Source organism: Parasteatoda tepidariorum, chromosome 8, assembly GCF_982258835.1.
Source record: "Parasteatoda tepidariorum strain Cologne lab strain chromosome 8, Ptep-v5.0, whole genome shotgun sequence".
NCBI classification, from domain to species: Eukaryota; Metazoa; Arthropoda; class Arachnida; order Araneae; family Theridiidae; genus Parasteatoda; species Parasteatoda tepidariorum.
In genome coordinates, this window is record NC_141762.1 from 55,570,546 (window position 1) to 55,597,402 (window position 26,857).

At 31.5% G+C, this 26,857-nt stretch overlaps 1 protein-coding gene across 1 annotated transcript; it reads right to left on the minus strand.

The window, feature by feature from the left end:
• Window positions 1-3,789: 3,789 nt before the first annotated feature.
• LOC107436557 (uncharacterized) lies at window positions 3,790-25,849 on the minus strand. Its single transcript, XM_071181356.2, has 4 exons — window positions 25,636-25,849; window positions 18,852-18,962; window positions 13,921-14,056; window positions 3,790-8,245 (listed from the first exon to the last, which is right to left on the minus strand). The coding sequence occupies exons 1-4, from the start codon at window positions 25,657-25,659 to the stop codon at window positions 4,104-4,106; spliced, it is 4,413 nt and encodes a 1,470-aa protein (XP_071037457.2). The 5' UTR covers window positions 25,660-25,849; the 3' UTR covers window positions 3,790-4,103.
• Between the last annotated feature and the right edge of the window lie 1,008 nt (window positions 25,850-26,857).

Consider the following 26,857-nt stretch of genomic DNA (forward strand, 5'->3'; position numbering starts at 1 on the left):
TATAAAAAAAATTTTGATAGATACAGATATTTTATTTTTCTCGAAAAAAATGCTAGAATGAAATGTCTTTCGCACCGATATTTGCTTTTTTCTGTTTCGCTGCATAAGGGCTTTCAGTAACGACTCGCTTTCGAATCTGCGATGATGGAATTTTACAGTTTAAACTTCGACCCCTTAATAATTGGAATTACGTACCCAGTGACATTGCAAGCTATAATTGTTTCCAAAGCACAATTTGTCACGATTTCATCGCCAAATTGAAATTTATAGTCATCAAACTTTCCACCATTTTAAAATAAGTTAAAAGACTCAAATTGTAGCTGGAGCTCTGTGCTTGGTCACAAAACAAGTTCTTGCCATTTTCTGAATGCTATCTACATAAGTTATTGTAATATAATCACAAAAGTATCGTCGATCAATATTCCGACCTCTTTAAGCTTAAATTTTAACTTAAGACTCCTACTGGATGACAACGCAAGTTCCAATAGTTCTTGATCACTAAAAACAGAATTTACAGTCTGATTATCGTCAACTGAAATTCATGGTTTATAGAAATTGTAAATAGCTGAAGATCGAATTGCAATTAGAGTACAACTGTTTAATGACTTTACAATTTAAAATGGTTTCAACAACATTCCAGCTGCCTAAAAAGCCCTAATCGTAACTGCAAACCTGTGCTTGATAGCCAATTTCAATCATTTCTTAACAACTAGAAGTCGTCATTTATCTCCAAAATAAAAATTATAGTTAAATGAAATTTTGACCAGCTAAAGAGCTCTAATATGAACTAGAGTTCTGCGTTTGATGGCTATGTAAATTAAATGGATTCATAATCAAAATTCATTTTGATCTCTTTCCTATCAGTTCTATTGAAAGTTTCAAAATGCAACTGCCCCTCTGTTCTTGCATTATAAGTTTCAATCCTTTTCCTGTAACTTCCTGCAATTTTTTAACGTCAGATTATGGCCAAAATGGAACTTCTCGTCAAAAAAAATTTGGCTTTTTAAAATATTCAAATTTTCATTATAGTTTATTTTTTGTTGCCAGTAATACGCTACAAAAAGCATTTATAGTCATATTATCTTCAGAATAAAAATATCGTCAATTGAAATTTCGACCAATTTCCGGTTAGCTAATAATTGTTCACATTTCAACTGGCGCTGAATGCCTTATAACAAGTAACAATTGTTTAATAAATGATAAAAGCAGTATGTTTTGCTATTTTGCCACCAATCAAAATTTTGAAGACTTTACATGAGCTGATAGATAATTAGAATAAGAAAATAATTAAATAAAACAAAAATTTTAAAAACAACTCTTTCCTAGTTGACTAAAAAAGGACAAAATTATTTTTTTCACCATTAAGAAAACTCGCTTCTTTTTAAGAAAAAGTTAAGAGAGAAGGGAGGCTTCTTAGACCTCAAATGAGTAAAAGGGGAAGGGAGGCTTTTTAGAACTATAAATGAGCGACTAAAATATTACTTCATTAATTTTGTCCGGTGAGCGGTCAAAAGCTTGATCCATTCAAAGTTTACAACATTTTTAGACATACCTCCAGAACTGTTCCTTTACACACTATTTTAAAATTTGTTAGCCTAATAATAATTACGTTAAAAAACCGAAATTTGTAAGCTAATTATTATTTTTTTGGAATTGATTTTATAATATTTTAAAAACAAGATATAAAAAAATGCATCGTGTTGCACTACTTATTTTGGAATGTCAAGAACAAATATTTGAGCAGAATAGGTGAGCATTTCTGAAGAAACAGTTTATTTTTTGGGAATCATTTGACAATTTTATTAAAATTGATTTTACTACATCATAGTATGTACATTAAGAATTATTTTAAGAAGGATTATTTGTTTTACTTATAGCTTTAACTCTGGGATTAGAGTAGTTCAACAGTTCTTTTTCATATACTTGAAATAGGAAAAATAAACTGAAATCGTACTATTAGGCCTAAGGTTCAGTTTTATTTCCCTTACTTTTTTTAAATACAATTTGCTTTTGGTACAAGCAATCTTCTGTAATCGATTTCAATTCATAATTTTGTAGGCGCTGCAGTCTATTTTAATCATCACACCATTATAGTATTACTGGTTCTGCAATCGCCTTACAATGACCTATAATATTCTTACATTTATTTTATAATTTTATTGGTCAATCTTTGCTCTTAGTTTCATCTTTTAATTCTGAACTAAAGCTACTACAAGACTAAGTATCACATGATAGAGATGTAAAGGGCTCCTCGGGGCCAAGGCTCCTCGAACTACCTCCAAGGGCTCCTCGAACTACTAATTGACTATGACAAACAATCCTTATAGCAATACAAATAATCTTATAGCAGTTAACCCTTTCAACCCTTTCAAGTTTTTCAACCGTGTAAAAAACGGCTGCATCCACTTAAAGTTTATAAGACAAAACTTACTTGCGTTTAAACTCTTACTACCACATAATTCCTAAAATTCACTAATGAGGATGATGATGATATCACTTGCTATAGTCAGCCGTTAGAAATGATGTTCCGCGGAACCCTAGGTTTCTGTGGAAAAGTCGTGAGGGTTCCAATAATTATGAAATTGTTTAGCCATTTATGATTTTCGAAACCTGTAATTAAATTTATACCCGATGAAAAATCCATTTTTAATTTAATATTGACTTTATTTTTATGAAATTATTTAATTGAAATGCTTGTGAAGAAAGAAATTCCAAAGCACCGTTTTTTCAATTAGAAATGTCATTAACGAATTAAGAAAGGCATGTATGGATTTATGAAAAACTCTAGAAGTATTTCGCATCAAATAAAATTAACCGAATTCAACAATAAAGAAGTATGTTTCTATTTAATCATTCCAACGTTTATTTTATTCCTTTTTCGTTTTTATTTGAATGAAAAACGTATTTCAGCTCGTTTTATTTCAATCCATGCTTGCACTAAAACCAAATTAAGAACTAGATAAGATGCTGCTCCTGACCTGTGAAATCAGCTGTCTGACACAAAACCCAATTTTAAAACTAATATTAATTAAAAATAAACGTGATGAGAAAATTTCATTCTTCATTCATTCACTAAATATTTTTTTTAAATTAATAAAATTTAGATCATTACATGTTTTTAAAATAATTAATAGTTTTTCGTTAATTAATAATGTTTACAATTAATAATGAAAACTATTCATTAAAACTCGGGGTTCCGCCAAAAAATAGTTCATCATGAAGGATTCCACAGCCGAAAAAAAAATTAGGAACCGCTAGCAAGTCGATCCTAAATTATTTTTCGTTCCTTTGCAAGTCGATCCAAAATCGTCTTTTCGACTTACTTTGAGTTTCAAACTAAAAAAGTTTGATCACATATTAGACAAGTTGGAGCCAGATTCTGGACCGTGGATCAAAATGCAAAATCTTGTACTTTAAAAACCCTAGATGTTGAATAAGGAAACATATAATAAATATTTACAGTTCTAATGCTATATTTCAAAACTTATTGCAAAGATATTTGGATGAACGGGCAATTTTGTTTCATCATGTGGGGATAGAACCAACAATTATATAAAATAATTTTTTTCCATTTATATTAAACTTATTGCCTCGTTCACTAATGTAGAGTCGTGTAATTCACGACTGCAGAAAATAACGTTCGAAAATGCTTCATAATAAGTAAAAAAATTTGAAAATGTTGTAACAGTCTCCTTTTATTTTAAAAGTATTACGTACATAACGTGAATTATTTCGCTTTAAAAATGCATTCCAAAAACGTTTGTGTTTTTCAGGGGAAAAAAACAAAGATACATTTAAAAAGTTTTATAATTTTTTTAAAGAATATTTACATGTCATAACTTTAATAACAAAATATTGTGCAGGAAAAAAACATTTCTACCACCAACATCCAATATAATATTTTCTATAATAATATTTGTTCTTATTGTTTATTATTTTCAATTTTTTCATGGTTTTACATAGTAAGTTTGAAAAATAAGAGAAATAACACTTAAATATACTAAGTATACTAAGTATATTTAATAGTAGTACTAACTTTTAACAAAAAGAACACATATCAGTATAAATGGTATTTTAAAATTAGACTAAACGAAATATTGTTTTTAAACCAATATCTGTTCCATTCTTTGCTGTTCCTGAACAACTGGTGTCGTTGATTTTAAGCCTTTTAGGTGTGGTACGCGGTAATTAAATGGTGACATATGGGATGGGGGTGGAACGTATCCAGGCACTTCAACAGGAACTTTCTCTTGCAAATATTTGGAACTGAGATTGTCAAGTACTAGCCTTTTTTCTAGTGTCAAAGGATTTACTCTAAATTGAGAGAGAACTGCATCATTTGCTACAGGCTTTTGTTCCAGGGGATCCTCCAATTTCAATTGTGTCTGCTTATCATTGCTGTCTGCAACTAACGCTTGAGCAATGGGAGAATTGGCCAAATTTGATGCTTGATGTAGTTGTACATCCCCTTCTTTAAAAAGGAGATTCGGCACTTGCTCTTGAGTGAACTTTTGTTGACTGAATTCTGGACCTTGAGCGAAAGCTGGCTTAATCTCGTCCTGACTTAAGGAAGGGTCAGTTTCAGAAAAGACTGTTTCCAAATGAACTTGACCAGAATTTAGTTTATTGTTTGCAGCACCTGATCCAACAGAAAGTGAAGCACCTTGAGCGCCTCTGGTAGCAAACACTTGCTTATCTTCACCAGAATAAAATCTAGATGGTTCTTGAATATTTCTTGATAAGTCACCTGAAGAAAATGCGGGGGCATCCACAGGGAATTCTACCACTCCACCAGATTCCAATATTCTATTTATTTCTTCCTCACTCAGTGTTAAAGATGATCCCCCGGGTCCACCTGAAACAATTATAGGTCCCCCTGAAATAGGAGCATTCGGAGAAAGTGTTCTACGTGCATTTGAAGTAATTGTAGAAGTTTGACTTTTCAAGTCCATTCTTTTTCGATCTGAAGAATCAGAAGTGCCGCTTGTAGGTTTCCTCACAGCAGATGCACGCGTTAACGATTGAACATTGGATCTAATGGATGATACATCATTTTGTACTCTATTAACTGGTCTTGTTTCTTTTAACAAAGAATCTCTTATTCCTGGAGTGCTTAAAGGAGTATTTGAGGGAAATTCTACAACCCCACCGGAAGACAAAATTTTTTGAATTTCGTCCTCAGTAAGGGAAAATGATGCACCTCCAGGTCCGCCGGGAACTACAACTGATCCACCCCTCACACCTAAACCTGATACTGATTCACCTCTTGAACCAGAAGTAACTGTTGCCGTCTGTGACTTGAATTCTGTTCTTTTTAGATCAATGGGACGAACATTTACGGTAGGTTTTCTTGCCGATGATGTCTGTGAAACTGCTTGTGCATTAGATCTCATTGTTGTTGCACCTCCTCCATAAGCTGTACTTAATCCTGCTCCTGGAACACCTGATGGAGTGCCTGCGGGAAATTCTACAATTCCACCAGAAGACAAAATTTTTTGAATCTCGTCCTCAGTAAGGGAAAACGATGCACCTCCAGGTCCACCGGGAACTACAACTGATCCTCCCCTCACACCTAAACTTGATGCAGATGCACCTCTGGAACCAGAAGTAACTGTTGCCGTCTGTGACTTAAATTCTGTTCTCTTTTGATCAATGGGACGAGCATTTACGGTAGGTTTTCTTGCCGATGATGTTTGTGAAACTGCTTGTGCATTAGATCTCATTGTTGTTGCACCTCCTCCATAAGCTGTACTTAATCCTGCTCCTGGAACACCTGATGGAGTGCCTGCGGGAAATTCTACAATTCCACCAGAAGACAAAATTTTTTGAATCTCGTCCTCAGTAAGGGAAAACGATGCACCTCCAGGTCCACCGGGAACTACAACTGATCCTCCCCTCACACCTGAACTTGATACTGATGCACCTCTGGAACCAGAAGTAACTGTTGCCGTCTGTGACTTAAATTCTGTTCTCTTTTGATCAATGGGACGAACATTTACGGTAGGTTTTCTTGCCGATGATGTTTGTGAAACTGCTTGCGCATTAGATCTCATTGTTGTTGCACCTCCTCCATAAGCTGTACTTAATCCTGCTCCTGAAACACCTGATGGAGTGCCTGCCGGAAATTCTACAATTCCACCAGAAGACAAAATTTTTTGAATCTCGTCCTCAGTAAGGGAAAACGATGCACCTCCAGGTCCACCGGGAACTACAACTGATCCTCCCCTCACACCTAAACTTGATACAGATGCACCTCTGGAACCAGAAGTAACTGTTGCCGTCTGTGACTTAAATTCTGTTCTCTTTTGATCAATGGGACGAACATTTACGGTAGGTTTTCTTGCCGATGATGTTTGCGAAACTGCTTGTGCATTAGATCTCATTGTTGTTGCACCTCCTCCATAAGCTGTACTTAATCCTGCTCCTGGAACACCTGATGGAGTGCCTGCGGGAAATTCTACAATTCCACCAGAAGACAAAATTTTTTGAATCTCGTCCTCAGTAAGGGAAAACGATGCACCTCCAGGTCCACCAGGAACTACAACTGATCCTCCCCTCACACCTAAACTTGATACTGATGCACCTCTGGAACTAGAAGTAACTCTTGCCGTCTGTGACTTAAATTCTGTTCTCTTTTGATCAATGGGACGAACATTTACGGTAGGTTTTCTTGCGGATGATGTTTGTGAAACTGCTTGTGCATTAGATCTCATTGTTGTTGCACCTCCTCCATAAGCTGTACTTAATCCTGCTCCTGGAACACCTGATGGAGTGCCTGCGGGAAACTCTACGATTCCACCAGAAGACAAAATTTTTTGAATCTCGTTCTCAGTAAGGGAAAATGATGCACCTCCAGGTCCGCCGGGAACTACAACTGATCCACCACTCCCACCTAAGCCTGATACTGATGCACCTCTAGAACTAGAAGTAACTGTTGCCGTCTGTGACTTGAATTCTGTTCTTTTTAAATCAATGGGACGAACATTTACGGTAGGTTTTCTTGCCGATGATGTCTGTGAAACTGCTTGTGCATTAGATCTCATTGTTGTTACACCTCCTCGATAAGCTGTACTTAATCCGGTTCCTGGAACACCTGATGGAGTGCCTGCGGGAAATTCTACAATTCCACCAGAAGACAAAATTTTTTGAATCTCGTCCTCAGTAAGGGAAAACGATGCACCTCCAGGTCCACCGGGAACTACAACTGATCCACCACTCCCACCTAAGCCTGATACTGATGCACCTCTAGAACTAGAAGTAACTGTTGCCGTCTGTGATTTAAATTCTGTTCTTTTTTGATCAATGGGACGAACATTTAAGGTGGGTTTTCTTGCCGGTGACACCTGTGAAACTGATTGCACATTTGATCTGGTAGTCTCACCAGTTTGAGCTGTTCTGACTATTCCTGCAAGTGGAGCACCAGCTGTATCTGCTGGAAAGCTTCCTTGAGAATTTACAGGAAATTCCACGATACCACCAGATAATAAAATGTTTTGAATTTCTGTCTCAGTAAGGGTTAGTGATGCTCCTCCTGGCCCACCTGGTACAACAATTGGTTCTAACAATTCTGGTGAACCAACGGGGGGAGCAGCAGCTGCTTCAATATTCAATCCAAAATCTGTATATGGATTTCTGCTCTCAAAATTTGGTCTAATGTCACTGCGAGGAATTTGTGAGCCACGAACCATCTTAAAATCTTGATTAATCGTTTGAGTCGAACCTTGGCGAATCCCTCCATCTGGTACTAAGCTTGCTGTCTGTCCTAGTAATCTGGAAGTATCCTTCGCATCTACTATAGTCCCATCTTCCAGCACAATTACTTCTCTCCCAGCATCGTTTTCTGAACCATCTATAGTAATCAAAGGCGATCTATTTATTTTTGATTTGGTAGATGTTTTTACAGTCTTTGTAATCGGTTTTGGAGCTGGTGCAACTTTCTTAGAATCAGGTAGAACTATTTGTACGTCATCTTCACTTAATGAAGTAGGTACCTGTTGTTGAACTGGTTGTATAGTTTTTACTTGGGCAGTCGCTTCCGGCTTTCGTCGAATTGTTTTAATAATTTTCCTTCTAGCAACTTTTACACCTGCTGGTTGTGTTTCTAATGGATTTGCAACTGTTTTTCGTGTCTGTTCTGTCGCTACTGGGTGTGCTACAGGATCTCTTATCGGTGCCACAAGTGATGTTTTTCCTGATAGAAAAACTGCATCTTGTGATTGAAGTGGATGAGGAGGTGCACCTAAAACTAAAAATAATTACACAATTCAATAAATTTAAGATAAGTACAAACAACAAAAATGAGAGCACAAAAATACCGTTTCGTCTTGGTGTTTTTTCCATACAATTATAAAAAGATTTTTATTCAAATTATTAATGTGTCTCATTATTTAAGCGTGACCCAGTAAGTACTATGTAAACACATTACATAATGCTTTTGCTTCGAAATTTGAAACACTGCTGTTATTTAAAGATTTTTTTTTGTCGAAAACATTAGCGTAAAAAAAGTTTAAAAAGTCATACGTAAAAGTCATAAACAGCCAATATTTTTAGGATCAGTATGCTGCAAATACCTTCATTTTTTTTAAAATAAAGACAACAAAGTTCAACTAGCTGGGAAAATATGATATTTGCTTTATGAACACTCCCATACCTTATTATACCTTGATTTGCCTGTAAATTCGTCGGACTAGAACCAAATGAAAATTATTTGTACCAGAGAGCAAGTAATTATAATAATAGATAATAATAGCAAAAATGCAGTCTACCCTGAATAACTTTTAATCAAATGATCAAATCTTCATTTTTTTGAACAAAACCTTAATGGTTCGAGGGGGTTACCTCAAATATGCTAATTATATCCAGACGATATTTCAAGTTACGGAATCAAGCACAAAAGCATATTTGTTTGAAGACACCTTTTTTCCGAAGGGTTCAGAATTCTGATCCCAAAAATATAAGTTGTCGCCCTAATCATGGAAATATGATGCCAATTGTTTGGTCAAGAGAGCGGTTCAAAGTTCGAACCCTTCAACGTTAATTTTACTTTTTGCATATTTCACTATATCTCGACAGCTTTTTAAGTGAATAAAAAACTTTTGCACAGAAATATAACTAATTTCTTAAAAATTGAATTTTAAAAGTATGGCCTTTAAAATTTTCGATTTCTCACTAACCATTTGACCGATTTCGTTTAAATTTGATATTTTTCAATGTGAAATTACTTTCTTTCAATAATGCAAAAAAATTGCACACCTTACAATTCAAGAATTTTTTGATTATTATAAAATAACAAAAATAATAAATATTTTTTAAAAGTTGTTTTTGGCATGGTATTATGTTTTGGATAAACGAAGTGTATCCAAAGGACAACGAACCCAAAGACAAAAAATGTAATATAGTGTTGAATTTAGATGAATTAAATAATTTTTATTAATTAATTTGCTATGAATGAAAAACATTTTAAAATGTAAGGTATAAAAATTTTTAGATATTCGGAAATTTCAGATTTTTTTAAACATAAATTTGATTTCATGCCATTTGACCAATATATAGTCCTTAAAAATATATATAGTTCCTAAAAATAAATTATAGAATAATATTAAAATGACACTTTACAATACTACATTAATTCTTTCGCAAAAGGTTATAAGTTGACAACCTAAAGACCAACATGTAATATAGTAGGGAATTTAGATGAGTTAAAAACTTTTCATTAATTAATTAGTTAGTGACAAAAAAAATTTAAATTGTAAAATACGAAAATGTTTATACATTCAGATTTTTTCAAAAATTTAAATCTAATTGATCAATAAAAATGTGCTTAAAAATTAATTTCAAAAATAAACTATAGAATGGCCTTGCAGTTAGACTTTATTTTGAGATTACATCGCCAAACTGCAATACATAATTATACGTCATAAATTTTGTCTATTTGTCCATTACTTGGTTTTGGAAAGTAATCAAATGTACTTGAAAAGAAATTGAACTAAAAAATACACACGTGACACAATAAAAAGTAATGAAGGATAATTAATTTTACCTGCTAGCAGTCTATAATTATAACAGTTAGAAATTGCGACCTTTCTTCATAAGGTTCGCATAAACAATATCTACTTTTCAGATAAGTGCAAATAAATCAGTTTAGTTTATTTATTTTTGTTCTTGTTCCCATAGCAACGAATTTTTTCTGGGTGCTCTAACAGCTTCATTTGGCTTCATCTGGAGAGTAAGTTATATAAATATGTTCAAGTATTTTCGAATCGAATGTAATAAATGAGTAATTTACTATTAAAACTATTTCAGGGGGAAAATATACTTGAGGGTACCCCTTGGCGAAATTGGCGACTTATGTTTGGCGCTATACCTGTTTGCGAGGAACACCGTGGTAACAGGAATAGCGGCCAAAACATAATGATATTTCAATAAAACATTGGAAAACTTCAACAAAACATCCGATAAAGATTGCAATGAATCCAATATAAGCAAAATTAATAATCCAATAAAAACGATTCTGAATCGAAGCAAAAAATAATGGAGTAGGCGCAGAAAGAAAAGGAAAAAAAAAGCAACTCACTTCTTCATTAAGCTTGAATATTCTCAGATTTAGGTGCACAGAATTATCTAATAACAGTTAGATACAGTCTAAATTTATCATTAATAGAATCTGCGTACCTCCATCGCCACATAAATTCGCCGAAATACGAATCGAAAATGGCGCCTGTAATACTGAACTAGCGGTGACATTTTTTTCTTAAATCCCTTTTTATAACTGCCCACATACCTTCGATCTTATTGACCAGATTCAAAAGTAAACTTACCAGCCGGTATCCAAAGTAGAACGTAGTCCTAACGGACCTCTGAAATTACATATACCGTTGAACATTTAAAAATAACGCTGAAATCTAAACCAATCAGAATCACGATTGGGTTTCAATATCGCCCGGCTTGGCGATCAATCGCGATCACAACTTGGCGAGAATCAAGGGACACAATCAAATATAGTCTACCCTATTTCAGAAGCATCATGTGAGCTAATATACTAGATTATTAATTTATTTTCACTAAATTATGCTTATTAAGTGTCTATCATCGGTTCGTCTATACTCTATATCGTCGTTAAAGAAAGAGATTTGAGATTACATCTTGATATTTAGATTGGATGCATACCTCACATAGGAATAATAGCCTTATATCATGTAACAGTTCAAATTGAAAACAGTTTTGTTCGCTTTTGAATTTTTATATATTAAGAAATTTCGATATTATGTGTAAGATTTACATCAAGCAACATATATATCTTTTTTAAATCTTTTTATTTTAGTTATTCATTTAGTCATTCAAAATTAACTGGCTTTATTTTTATAAAACAAGCATCGTTATGCAAATGAAAATATCATTTCATATAAATATTATTATTATTGAAAACTCTATGCAACTATATAGATTAATAACATGATTACAATTTAAAAGATATCAATCGAAGCTTAATAAATAAATATTCCTAAGAAACTGAATCGGTAATATATTACAAGATTAAAAACTTCATTCTCATCAATATAAAATATGAAAGGGAATTTTGACATTATTTCATTATACTTTTAATTCTATATACTTAGGACGAAATTATTATACTATATAATTAATTCTATATACATACTATATAAATAGGACGAAAATATAAAAATACTTCCATACTATTTCGATGCGAATAATTTTTAGCAGAAAAGGTTTTATTAGATAATACATGGCAAAACTGTTGATACAATTTGAAAAATCATTCTTAAGGCTTCTAGAAAAAAAAACTTTTTATCCATGCAAAATTTGCGTTGATAAAAATGGAGGTAAATACTTATTTCCTTTTTAAAGACCACTATAATTTTTCAATGCAAGTATTGCAATCTTATGGAATGATTTTAAAATTACTGGTATTTAAAACAATAAGATGTTATTAACTTTCCTCTCTCATTTTGGTCGATCTAAATTTAACATGGGTAAAAATTACACCACTTTTAAAAGCTTCAAGTATGATATTTCCAAAATATGTGCCAGCAGTTTTGCCTTCCAAAACTTTCCAAAATATTTGCTGCTAAAAAAAATTTTTTAAGCAAATAATTCCTATAAACTGAAACGGCCAGATATTCTTGACTAAAAACTTCATTCACTTTAAAAATATACAAATTGAAAATGCTAGTTGACGTGTCCCAAGTGCTCAAAAACAGGTGCCCATTTTCAAGACATGCCAGACGTGAATTATTAATTTTATTATCAATGTTAAAACATTATAATGTTTTTTTAACATTATAATAATAACATTAATAATATTAACGTTACTATTAAGTTCATTTACAATTTTATTTCTTCTCATTCACGTCTGGCAAATCTTAAAAATAAGCACCTGTTTTTGAGCGCTTGAAACAATTGGTATTTTCAATTTGTATATTTTTGAAGTGAATGAAGTAATATCCAAACTCGTGTTTCATTTCTTATCAATGGTCTTAAAATTTTGCTAAATTAAAATAAAATACATTGTATGTTTAAAAATGTTCTTAATATATCCTAAACGTCCTTGAGTAAAATTCAGCGTAAACTAAATTATTTATAAAAAATATTGAAAAAGAAGTTTTTACTTCAAATAAAGGTGAGAAAAGATTTTAAATTTCTATGCAAATTTTTTGGGATTCCCGGTTTTCAAGACAGTTATTGTGTCTAAGTAACTCATTTAAATCACTGAATATTTTGGGGAAGATCTTTTTTTTATTATGATTCATTCTTTTTTCTTGAAGTCAAGGACAAATTATGCCTTCCTACACAAAAGAAATTATTAGGTTGGGTCACAGCTTTCTTGTCGTATTTTACAGCCGGATCTTTACAAGAATCTAACTCTCTAATTTTTAATGTCGCTAGGCTAACTCATAATGTAGCAACTTAACTGGTTTTCCCGTGAGACTTTAATTTTGAAATGGTAGAAAAAACTGCGTTTTGATTAATGAATTAGTTTTGAAAGGAATTTGATTAACATTTATGTTGAATAGTTCAAACATGCATGTGATAGGTCTTTTAACCATTTCATTTGAATTTGAAATGCTTACCTAAAAATTCTGCTTAGAATTGTTTACCGCTTGTGCAGGAAAGACGTACCACGCACGTCAAGATACTTTTGCTACAAAATCCTCAACAACGTGTTGTACACAACAGTAAGCGTTTTTCACATTTATTTTTTAAAATGACGCTTGTTGTCGTTTCATAAAAATAAAAAATAAAAAGATTGTTCCGATTTTTATAAGTCATCCAACACTTAAAATTCTCAGTGAGTGGACTGTTTTGTGTTTTGGTAAGCGCAAGCATACGTTTACAAGTGCAAGTGGTTAGTGCACTTGATATTGCACTAACCACTTAATTTGCACTTCAAAAATGAGATTTTGGCACGCTTGTAACCTCCTACTCACTTCGTTCAACAACTCCAATAATAGCTTTATAGACATCCAGCTTCTCAAATTAAAAAAAAAATTGCTAGAAAATTAAATTTATAACAGAACCATAAATTTCTATTGTAAATAAGTATTTCAACACAAAAGTTTATTACTCGCATAATGGGAGAGTATATGGAACTTTTTCTTTTTTCCCTCCAGTAGATTTTAATCAAATAACTACTACATATATCAAAGTTTTAAACAAAATGTATTCATTCTATAGACATAGAATTTTATTTTTTAAAAAAGGGGGGTATAGCTAATCATACAAAGCTAGAGAAAAACAGAATCCAATGATCGATAAAGGGAGTTCGAATTGTGACAATAGCCGAAATGGAGTGTTGAAGCGATTCAGGGGGGGGGGGGAATTGACAAGTACAGAGCAAGTTATGGGTTTAGCTAGCCCCATTAGTTACGTTACGTTATAGAAATGTGTATCAGTTCCAATCACCTGTTTTTGTTATCACTCCAACCTTCGCATTGGAAGGACTAATAACTTCGTCACCAGTTTTCGTATGGAGCACTTTGGTACCGTAAGCATCACTTGATTTTGTGTTGAAATTATGAGTTGATGGTGCGATTTCTTCCTGCAAAAATAAATAAGAAGCTTACTAACAATTTTTATTAAATGAACACTGTTATATTAGATTACTTACTCTTAATTATTCAGAGTACAGCTAGGGCTGTTTGTATTTCGGGAAATAAAAGAAAAGTGGCAATAAAACCATTTCATATCTAATTTGTTTTCAGGATAAATGCGGAACCTTGGCTACCAAGATATATTAAAAGTTATAATGCATGTAAAGACTGTTTACTATGGTGGAAAATAACTCGTGATTAAGTTTTGTTAATCACGGACATTTGTTCCTTGTGAAAATGAGCTAAAAAGAAACTTGATTTTACTGTCAGTTTTGATACATTTTCCGTATACATGCGGCCCTGTACAACATTTGATTTAATTATAGGGATCAAAATTTTTGTACAACTGATAAAAATGCAGGTGGTGACAACTGTGCAACAAACAATAGCTGTGATGCCATTATAGGCATTGCATATTTCCTAGTTTTTACACTTTATTTCAGAAAAGTATAATTAATTTCAATCATTCTTAATTTCGTTCTAATTAAATAAAAACAATATTTAATTTTTTCCCCTGTCATTAAAACAGAATATAAATACTTCTATTATTTTCTTTTAACAATAAATGTAACGTCTAACTTTTTATACAAGAAAATAAATATTGTAATTCAATGTTGAGGCAAAACGAATATCAAAATCTATTTTTAGTATTACTTTCCATAAGCCGCTTTATTTTTTTTATTAACAAAAATGTTTTGGTTACAGGGTTATATTTTCTAAACAATTTAGCTTTTTTGGTGATTAGGGCCATTTAGGCCTCAGATGCCCAGTTCTAAAACAACGAACAAACAGATAATTCATGCTAAATCTTTTAAAAAACTAGCAAAATCTGTCTACTATTTACAAATTTAGTGTGTAGTTATTTGCCGTTGTGGCCAGACGGGCAAGCCGTGTAAAATTAGCATGGCATTCAACGTGTTAATGTAAAATTCTTTGTTTTGCAAATTTAGTTTGAAGTTATTTTTCACAAGACTACATAGTAATGATTCAAAAGTACACATGAAATGCCACTTTGTTTCAGTTCTCTCGAAGTCAGGTACTTAAAATTTTGGAAAAATTTACCAACAATTCTAAAGTTTTAATTCGTATTCGTCTACCACTCTATAAAATATTTTACAAAATGCGTAGCACTTTGCAAATCTTTATTAATATCATAACTGATTCATTAAACAATAGTAATACAACTTTTAATTTATAGAGGATTCTGTTTTACGAACCTAAATCAGATTTAAAGGTGGAGCAATTAATTGTATTTTATACTATAAAATTCTTGTTAATTTGCTGTTGTTGTAGTTCATTTACGTCTCACTAGAGCTGCACAATGGACTATTGGCGACGACTGGGAAACACCCCTGAGGATGATCCAAAGACATGCCATCACAATTTTGATCCTCTGCAGAGGGGATGCCACCCCCGCTTCGGTAGTCCGACGACCTGCACGCGAAGTCGAGTGCTTTACGGTAGCACAGTTTAACGAGGACCAATATCGCACACCCTCGGTCCCTACGCAGACTGATCCAAGTGGTCACCCACCCGCACACTGACTGCAGCCAATGATGCTTGACTTCGGTGATCTGCTGGGAACCGTGTCTTAACGATCAGTCCACTGCGGAACCTTTTTAATTTGTACTCAGCCGATTTTTTTTTTTTTTTTTTGTATTTTGAATGAAATATTAATAAAATAGTGAAGAAAGCTCTACAACATTTCTTCTTTTTCATTTCCAATTAGCTTCTAACTATCAGTTTTGATTATAAATGTGATTTGATAAAATTTTAAACTGTAAGGCTTGTTTATTAAACAAACGTATAAATAATAAAAATAAATAACGCAAGAGGTACTAATAATGTCATTTTAGCTTTTATAATCATATGAAGGCAAAATAAACTCTTACATAACTACTTACTTAATAAACTTTGTTCATTTTTAGAAACGTACTGTACGTACGTTTTTTTCCTCTAAAAATTTATTATTAAGACAAATACAGCAAACAAATTTTTATTTTGCTTAAAATCTTATTAAGCCTTTAAAATTTAGTTTGTTTTAAAACTTTACTTTTCACATTGAGCTCAGTCGTTTTATCATCGTTAGCACAGTCGTTAAGTACATAAGAATATAAAGAAATATTCCATGTTATTATTGTTTTATACAGTAATTTAAATGTACAAAAAGTAACTAAAAGTAATTTTATGTACAAAAATGCTCACACAGTATATGAATTTAAAAAAAATAAAAATAAATAAACTAGTCCATTTGAATTAGTCAAGTATTTCTTATATTATTAATTAAATATAAAAATAAATTTTAAACGAAAGCAATATACAAAACAAACTTGCATTCATTTGAAGAAACATCCACGTTTCATTGATCACATTTTGTATTAAAAATAAAGTATAAAATAAGCACATTTAGAGACGGTTATAGGATGGTTATAGGATGTTTAAACTACCTTACTTAGAAGTTTAAAGTAATAACATTAAAATAAATGAACTGATGATAAATGCAGGATTATCACCAATAAATGCAAAACCCACATTAATAGAGTATTCTCAAATTTTGCAATAGAAGGTAAGAATAAAATAAATTCAGATTGCATTTTATATGACTGAGTAGATGATCAAAACTAAATTTCTCAAATTCTGAAATGTTCTAAAAAATCATTTATCAATATCTTATTTCAGAATCATTCTTATCGTAAATCAAATACAAAATTCCCCTTCCCCTAAAAATAATAAATCTTCCTCTGACACTTAATTTTTGAAATAATAATACCTTAATTTTTGAATGAAGATATTAATCAATGGCAAGCAAGGATTTTAAAATCCAACGGTAATTTTTTCCTAGGATTTTTTTATTTTTTATATATAATTTCAGCGTTTTTATTTTTCTATTACTTTTATTATCATTTTTTATATAATATTGGGACAGAGATACTTGAGAGAGCTAAGAAACTTACATAAAACAATTTTGTATGATAAATTTTTAAAAATTTCCAAAAAGCGTTTTGATCCTAAAATCAATTGAAGTACACAAATTGTACAAAAAAACATTTTGTGAAAAAATGCATTATAAATTTTTATAAATACAATAATTATTTGCATTCGTTAATTAATATGTTACAGCATTATTAAATTTTGGAATGTTTAATATAACTTACATTGAAAAATAGTATTAAAGTTATTATTCATATTAGTATAATTACAAACTAATTTGCTTAACTTATTTGCTTTAACTCGTTTCTTGAGTAAGCAAAGCAAAGTGATACTGGAATAGCGCCATCTATCGGTCTTCTGATTAGTAATTCATTTATGAGAATATTAATTATAAATAAGACAAATTTGAAGTTGAAAAAACAGTAAAAACATCTCAAGAACTGAGCATTTGAATGAAAAAATAGTATTCAGCATATTTAATAACGTTTAAAAATTATGTTTTCTTTAAATTATGTTATATCACAAGATATTTTAATTGCAAATTAATGATCTTGAAGCAAAGTTTTTGACGAAACAAGAACTTTTTAATAAGTGTGCTTAGTAAAAATATCGAATTTCATTTCAAATATATTAAAATAATTTTAAATATAAAAATGAGAGCGAGTTACTCTGAAACTATTTTTTGTTTATTTTTCTACAGATTTGTTTTTTTATTTTGTTTATTTTTCTTCAGATCGTCTTCAGTTTTGTTAAAACAAAACTGAGGGATAAGGTGCTTTAAAATTTAATAAATTTTCGATATTTTTAAACAAAATTTGTATGAAACTCAACTTTGCTGTACCTTTCACATGGTAAGGCTTTCAAAATTCTAAAAATTTTAGTTCTTAATTGTCTACAGCTCTATAAGATTTTTCGCATAAAGCGTAGTATTTGGTAGTCCTATATGTAAAAATATATTTCTTCATCTTTTAAAAAGGAATGCAAAAATTTATTAACCAATTTCTTGTGAAACAAAATTTTCTTCGACCAACTTATTTAGTGATTATTAATAACATTTATTTAGTAAAAAAACATCAGTGAGGGCGACGGTCTTTTGCATTAAACATTAATTCTGAGAATAAAGAGCAAGAGTGCATCTAGAAATGGTCATTTACCTTTGTAAAACAACAGAGTAGGAATTACCGGGCAACTGTCCCACATCTTCTCCAGTTTATTTTCCCAGTAATTCTCATTATTATTAATAATAAATGGCCATTATTAAAAATCTTTGCTTTTCTTTAAGTAAAAGAAAATATAAGATGAACCTACTTGTTGCACCAATAAATTACTTAAAGCTAATTTTAATAAATCATAATCATTTGAACTAAATGCATTAAAAGTATAAATAATCTATATTTTGCCTGTTTGCCTTTAAGCATTGTATTCCTTGGCAAAATGAAAAAAGTTTAATTATATCCTACTATGATTTTGTATAGAATGACTAAGTATTATACACAATGCCGAATTTAGTATTTTACCGTTAACGCAAAGAAATCATAAAAAAAATTAACAATCTTACATTAGAAATATAATAATTTGCTAAGATACAGACATTTAAGAGAAACTCAAAATATGGAAAAAGACAATTTAATTTCACCTTTTTTTTCTATGGTAAATCATAAATCAATTGATTAAATCGCTAATCAGAATTTGAACACGTCATTTCAATTAATAACTTACAATTACTGAGTTGAATCATTGATTTATTATTAAAATGATGAATTGAATCATTTGTTTCTATTGAACCAGTCTCAAATATAATTAAATATCTACCTGTATTACTGGATGTTGGACTGTTTCCGATCCACCTTTTATGTGACCGCCACCTTTAATATGGTCTCCTCCTGCATTGGATAACGTTAATAAAGTCAAAAGACCAGTCACCTGAAAATGAATGAAGTCTTTTAATTAATGGAAAATTTTGCAATAAAATTAAAAAAAGTTTTTGGATCAATTTTTAATTAATAACAAGATTTCATTTTCATATTCGAAAATAATAGTTTCAAAATTGAGCCAGATATATAAATTTAAAATTGTTTCTCCACATGTTGTAACCACGTGCACAGAAAACAATCGAAAAACCTTTAGCACAATTTTGTTGTGAATCGTATTTGGTAATTTATAAAAAAAATTCTAGCTATTTTCTTAGTTGTTTTTAGAAATTTTGAAAAAAATGACAAGGGATTTTCCTCAAATTTGATTTTATACATGAAACAAGATTTACTATAATAGAAGCCAGCAGTATGCGAGATTATCCACCATTAAAGTATGTTTTATTTTGCAGTTTTCTTGCCTTATACCATCGCATCTTGATATCCGATCATTTATTATAAAGTAATGTCATTCATCCTGTTAAAAAAATAACCTTCCAAACACCAGAAGGAAAAAGAAAAAGAGGAAGACCAAAATTAAAAAGGTTAGATAGAATTAAGAAGTGGTTGAAGGAGTTGAGGGTTAACAGTTATATCATAACAGTTAAATATAGCAGCAGCTCTCATTAAAAATGTGAAATATCTGCTTAAAAAATGTTAGAACCTTTAAATTTTCAGAATATTCAATACGGACTTTTTCAAAAATTAACAAATACGATTCACAACAAAATTGTGAGAAAGTTTTTCAACTGTTTTCTAAGCATGCGCAGTATTAAAGGTCTACGTGAAATGTTTATATCTTGCATAATTTTTTTTAAATTACACGTTTTGTTATTAATCAAAAATTGCTCCAACATTTATATATTCATAAATCGATTTTGGCAAAGTTAGTTCTGTTTTCTAACGGATAAACTTTGCATAGCTTGTCAAGAAGAATCTAGCATATTGGCGTGTTGTTCTTCCCCTCTGTAGATAAGTTGGTTTTACAATTTCAGCTTTCTAATATTCTCTTGTTTATAAACGATCCTAATTAATTGGTCATTAAACTTATAAAAATTATTTCTAATTAAGCTTATCATGCTTTTATTAAAGATTCATGACAGGCCAACAGTAAAGATATCGTCCAATAGTAATACTCTTTTGTTTCGTTTCTATAACATCTGCTCTCTGTTTAAGACCGGGCACCCCCTATATGGTCTATGCCAGGGGTTGCGAACCTTTATACACCAACATGCCATTTTCTCTAAAAAAATTGCTCAATGAGGTCATAGACGCGCCATCAAATAATTTTGACTTCGTGATTATTGGGAAAATAATAATAATAAGTACTATCAACTCAAAATTCTTTATTTACAATGAAAAAAAAAATACATTTTGCAGTATCTCAGTTATACGCGCAATTCAACTTTCAAGTAACATCAGTGTGACTTCTGTTGCTGTAGATTAGATGACAAATAACTTATATTAGGTAGTAAGATGCTAGTTTAAGCAGGACTGTTAATTTTTTTTTGCTAGTTATTTATTTTCAGCTTGTTTTTTTGGGTATTAATTGTTTTTTCAGCATTAATTTTTAATTTTTTTATTAATAATTGTTCATTACTTTGTTTATTTCTTGTGATTTTTAATTTAATTGTTACACATGCTTCATAGTGTAACAACAATTTCGATCGGTGGAGTGCTCAAAATATTCGCTTGGCATTGGTTCGCCATCCCTGGTCTATGCTAAGCCCACTAAGGCTGATGTGCAGAAGAAGAAGACGACATCTACATCCATATCTGATCAAAGTTTTTACGTGATACGGAACTGTCCCCTTCTTTAAATTACAAAAAAATACTTATTTTCATGTTCTGTAGAATGTTTGAAGACCCTCTTATAAAATTGTTGATTTTATATATAAATAAAAAGAACTTTTTTGCCTTTCTTTAATAAATAAATAAATAAAAACACCAGTCTCTGAACAGCCGTCTCAGGCCTCTGGACAATTGTTCCTCTCTTTCGCTTCCCCTCCCTCGAGTACGGCACTGACAACACATGTAAATTACATGCATAATTTTCTTAATTTGGCTTTTAAAATAGAAATGCTGCTACGTTTATTACTGAAATTCTAGTATATCTAAATTTGCTACAGAGTTAACATTTGTTTTCCTCTAGTACACACGTTAACTCTACAGAAAACTCAAACCACTGGGTTTTACCCCCTCTAGTGAGGTAAAACCGGGTGGTTTGACTTTGACTTTTTCTAGAATATATATATATATATATACACTGGTTATCATAAATTAAGGAAAATTCACAAAAATCGCGATAACTCAAGAAATTACACATGGAATTTTATGAAACTTACCCACAATATACAACACATAGTAAGGTATTAAACAACATAAAAAGAAATTATCAGACATTAATAGTAGTATAGAAATTAGCACATGTATAAAATAAACAAATTGGAAGTATCGGTTTGCAATAGAAAAAGTACCTTTAATATGGAATATGATTGCCTCTAGAAGCAATACAGCACAAACAGCGATGTGTGATGCTTTCAATTATGCGGTCTATCAGTTCAATAGGAAGTGAGAGCCATTGCTCTTGTAAAGCAGTTGCAAGCGTGGCAAGGGTCTGAGGGGGCGGATTGATGGCAGATACACGCCTCCCTAGAGCATCCCAAACGTGCTCGATAGGATTCAAGTCCGGGGATCGAGCTGGCCACTCCATGCGAGTAATTGTTTCCTGTTGAAGATAATCATCAACAATGCGAGCTCTGTGTGGTCTTGCATTATCGTCCTGTAACAGGAAGCAATCACCAATTGCCCCGGCATATGGGCGCACATAAGCATCAAGGATGTTGTCTCGATAAACCTGAGCATTCACGGTTCCCCTTGGAAAGACATGGAGGTATGTGCGCCCTCCTAAGGATATGCCTCCCCAAACACAGACACTGCCTCTTCCGTATGCATCTCTTTCACGGATGTTTGATGGATGATAACGGGTCCCAGGTTCTCTCCATATCAAATAACGTCTACTGTCACTTTCTAGACTAAACCTGGACTCATCCGTAAAGAGAACAGGCCTCCATTGATCTGACGTCCAGTGGACATGTTGTCGGGCCCACTGCAAACGGTCTCTCCTATGGCGTGATGTGAGCGGCACGCAAATGGCTGGTCGTCTCGCATACAGACCACCTTCGTGGAGCCTTCTGCGCACAGTTGACGTTGACACCAACCTTCCGGTGGCTGCAGCAAGAGAGGATCTAAGATGTGTCGGAGTAGCGGTTCTATTCCTGCGTGCACTTAATGTCAAATATCGGTCATCGGCACTGGTCGTAACAGTTGGCCGTCCTTGACTGAACCTCCTAGATGCCGAATCTGTGGTTTGAAATTGCCTCCAAAGTCTATGAACCACAGATGGACTCACATTTAGCCATCTGGCCACTTCTGATTGACTCTGCCCTCTGATTGACTCTAGTCTCCCGATGGCTCTCCATCGTAGTTCTTCAGGCAAATGATGCCTAGAGGTCATTATTACGAATTGGCTATCTCAGATTTTCAATGTCGCAATCACAGTAAAATTTGTGTGCTTTCTCTCAAACTTGGACTTTTATGCTCCAGGCAGATGACGTAAGCCGAGTGCAGCGCCACTAATTTGCATATTGCAATTTTACTCAGCTACTCTTAGTGGACAACATATGCAAATTTTGCACGGTTTGGCTTACTTTTGAAAGAGTTATCGCTATTTTTGTGATTTTTCCTTAATTTATGATAACCAGTGTATATATATATATATATATATATATATGTATATATATATAATATAAAAATGAGCAATACATCTATGACCCCTCGAGAATGATATATTATAATTATGATTAACTAAGATATTCATTTCGATACAACTAAATAAATATCTAAGTTAAATCAGACAGTTTCTAGGCCCGAGCAGTTTAGATTCAACAGGCCTTCGAATCTTAGCTTCCCGATATTACCTTCCCTTCCCCTATGAACAATGCGCAAAATTATAAAAGGAGACCCCTGAATAATTTTTAATCTAATGATCGGATCTTCACGTTCCTGGACTCAATCTTAATGGTTCGAGGGGTGACATTCTAATTCCATTAGAGCAGACTATATTTTAAGTTACGAAATCAGAGACAAAAAAATGCTTTTCCTGAATAAAATACCTTTTTCTTTGACAGAATCGGATTTCGGAACCCCAACATATAGGGGGTGGCCGCAATTCAATTATTTGGTTAGGAAAGCCATCCAAAATTTGGACTCCTTGATGCTAATTTTACTTTTTAAATATTTTGCCATATCTCGTGAACTTTTTAAATGAACTGAAATTATTTTGCACAAAGTTATAAGATTCTTTATCCAAAAATGTCCATGCAAAAAGATTTCTTACTAAATACTTATTTATTTTTTTATTTTTTAGTTAAAAATAGCGGAAAATTTTTTAAATTGTATGGTAATACAATTTTTACATCATATTATTGTAATTTTACAGGGTAAAATCGGTTGAATAGATCGGGAGAAAACGAATTTTGAAAAAGTCGAATTTCTGAAACTCGATAATATTTTTAAAAGTCGTATTTTTTTTTATTCATTTGTTTAATTATTTTTTTTAACTTTTCCAGAGAAAGCGTTACAGAAAACTACCGCATCACAATAAGAAATTGGAAAAAAAGAACTACAAAACAGGCCAAAATAAAACCGCAGTGAATGGAGCAATATAAAATAAATAGAACAATCGTGACGGTAAGAAAATTTATGAACCTAAAATTTCACTTTTGCTTAAGCAAGGTTTGCGCACAAAAAAAAAAATCTACCATTAAAGTGGTGGTGAATTAAAAAAATCATAACTTGCTGTTTGTAATGTTTGGTAAAAAAGAAAATAATGTGCAAATTTTTTAACTAAGCAAAAATAAATTAAAATTATGTTTCTTTTTTTTTCTTCTTCCAAAAAATGTAAGATTCTAACAAAACAACATCCTTGCGCAAAACGTTGACGTAATTTTTTTTTTTTCATTTCGAGTATTATGCTACAGATTTTTTTTTAATTTCTGAATCTGGCACATGTCTAATATTTAAATATTTCTAGATCTGACAATTGTCTAATATTTAAACTTAATATAATCGAAAGAAAAAGAAACTAGAATTAATTTTATGCTGGTAATTCACGAGTCTATGCATGTCCTTCTTTTCCTTTATTCTACGTTGCATCTTTTTTTTCTCTTTTCGTTTGTTCATTTGTCACTAAATTTTATTTTGTTTTATAGATCGACCAATGCAAAGCGTCAAAGCAACCATTTTTCCCCTTCATATTATTGTTGTCCAATAATTTCAATCCGAACTTCCAACCATGATAAGTAGTGGAACTCTTAATGTTCGTTTACCAAATATTAAAATAATTATAGAATATTAATATATTATAATAATAGTAGAGTATTAGAAATGATCTCTTTCTATGGTTTTATAATAAATGTCGAAAACTTATAATTAAAATATGGTAGCTATGTAAAAACAAAATCACTGAAAAGAATCGTCGTACACTAACAATAACAGTAAATTCTGTACAAATGTTATGAAAGTGCATTTCAAGGTTAGAACAAGTAAATAAATTGGAAGAAAGATAATAGTAGAAAAGTAAAGGTTAGTCAACTATAGAGTTTTAATTATGTCATGAATCATCATTTTACTCATTCTATGATTGCTAATTTACATGTGTTTGGGCTATTTCGACCAATGCTAATCTTAAATAATAAAGCTGTACATTTAGTCATTTGTTAATTGCAGATAATTTGCAAAGTTACTGTTAGATATTATATGAACAACGTTTATTAGATACAATAAAATAACTTCAACTTTTTGCTGTGCCGAAACAAGTTTCATTTATGTTATGAAGTGATATTTTGTCTATTCTTATTTATTCTTGGAAAGTTAGGATGACAGTTTTGAAAAATAAAATTACAGTATTGATAGCAGTAAAAGAAACAGATTACAGTGAAAGAAACTCCTATTGGCTAGCAATAAATATTTAGTAGTGTCTCAAATTCCATTTCTAATCATAATTTTTTAAACATTAATGATAATAGTTCAAAAAAATGTAATGATATTAGTTTTAAAAATTAATATTAAATATTCTTACAAAATTAGTGATAATAGTTTTGAAAAATAAAATTTAAAGTATTGATATTATCTGGAAAAATATTCATCGGCAATCAATGATAATTAGATTAACCGGATTGATAACCGGGTAGAAATGTGAGTACCATTGCCTAATATTCCCTAAATTTAAGGTTTTTTTTTTAAGTGAAAGTTTTTTTTAAGTATTTTTTAAGTATTCACTAGCCCAGTTATTTCCTACATTGTTTTTTCTTCTTTTCTCTTTTGTTAATAAGGTTAAGTGCAACTTTTGAAATATATCCGGGGAAAAAATTAAAATATATAACTCAAAATAATAACAAATTATTAACTTTGTCCAATCTCAAATTCCTTTTTTAATATACATTGCCTTTAATACTCTGAAATCAAATAACATAAGTTATGGAAATTTACTTTTAAAATTGCTAACCAGTATCAACTCTTGCTATCAGTATCATTTTTTTTAAAATTTTAAGTGGAATCAATCCATCAATTCAAGGTAAACAAACATGGATAAAAGAAAAACAAACAACTTTGCGTTTACTTACGAATAGAATATTCTGCCAATCCATAAGGAACTGTTGAATCCCTCCTTACTAAATGGCAGACAGGGATTTAGAATAATTCTTTTGGGTTTTTATAAGTTTAAGGAACATCTTCATAGCCCCAGGTTAATTTATTCAATTCCATCGATTTAACATGCAAGTCTCAACTGGTGGTCAGAAGGGCTTGGGTATTTTTTACCACAAAAAGATTAATGCTAAAGCCAAGGACTAAGCAGCTTTCTTTAACGGTGATATCGTACGTGACATCAATAATTCAGGGGGTGTTGGTGACAATTTAGAATAAAATGTTTGGGGGGAAGGGATGATGGGTGTCATCTTCGATGTCATTTTTTAGTGGAGATTTGTGTGAATTACCGCTTCCAGGAAGGATTTTTTTTCTCTTTCTTTCTTTGGATAGATATTTCGTAAAGTTGATAGGGTTAGAATTTTCTTTTTCGAACTTGTGTTATGCATGCTGAGGTACAAATGATACCAAATATGATGACTGGGAATTCTGTTTTGATAACTTTATCGAAATTTAATATCAGTTTGGTGGTCAAGGTTGTATTTTTAAAATATGTCTGCCCTAATGACTGCTTTTTTTTCTTCTAATTTCTTATCAATGTTCTATATCTTTTGAAATATTTAAAGTTGAAATATTTAAAGTAGAAACAGTTTTAATTTTATTAATTAATATTCTTGCAATGTAGAACAATTCTGAAAATTAATTTTTATTTTAAAAAAACCAGGAAAGTTCAAAAATTAATATTTACGTTTAATTATAAATAATCTCTTAAAACGAAATTGATGAAAAATTCTTTAGGTATTAGAAACGAGATAATGAGCTATTAATGGTGCATTGGATTTTGTATAGAAAAGATTCGTGAAATTCCGTTAAATATTTTTTGCTAAAAAATAAATAAATAAACAGAAACAATTTAACTTGATTTTAGTTTCATTTTAGTTCACGCGTGTTCCGTGGTAACATGACTCTTATTTAAAAATTAAAGCAATTTTTGGTTATTTGAGTCCCTTTACTCATAAATAAAAAATCTGCAACTGTTTGTTAAAACAAACAAAAATTCGAATAAAATGAACTTCTCCATAAAATAAATTAATATTAAGGTTCAGGGACGAATTGTCTTTTGCCGGTATGAGAAATTGTTTAAAAAAAATACCTTTTTAAAATAAATGTCTTTGTATCTGTCCTCTGCTTCGTATTGCA

Bases quoted from the DNA above. Each gene is read 5' to 3' on its own strand.
- LOC107436557 (XM_071181356.2), bottom strand. From the start codon at position 25,659: ATGGATTGGCAGAATATTCTATTC. The intron at 18,963-25,635 runs GTAAGTAAACGC...ATTCATTTTCAG, and splicing joins ATTGGCAGAATATTCTATTC to GTGACTGGTCTTTTGACTTT. The intron at 14,057-18,851 runs GTAGATATTTAA...TTATTTTTGCAG, and splicing joins TCCAACATCCAGTAATACAG to GAAGAAATCGCACCATCAAC.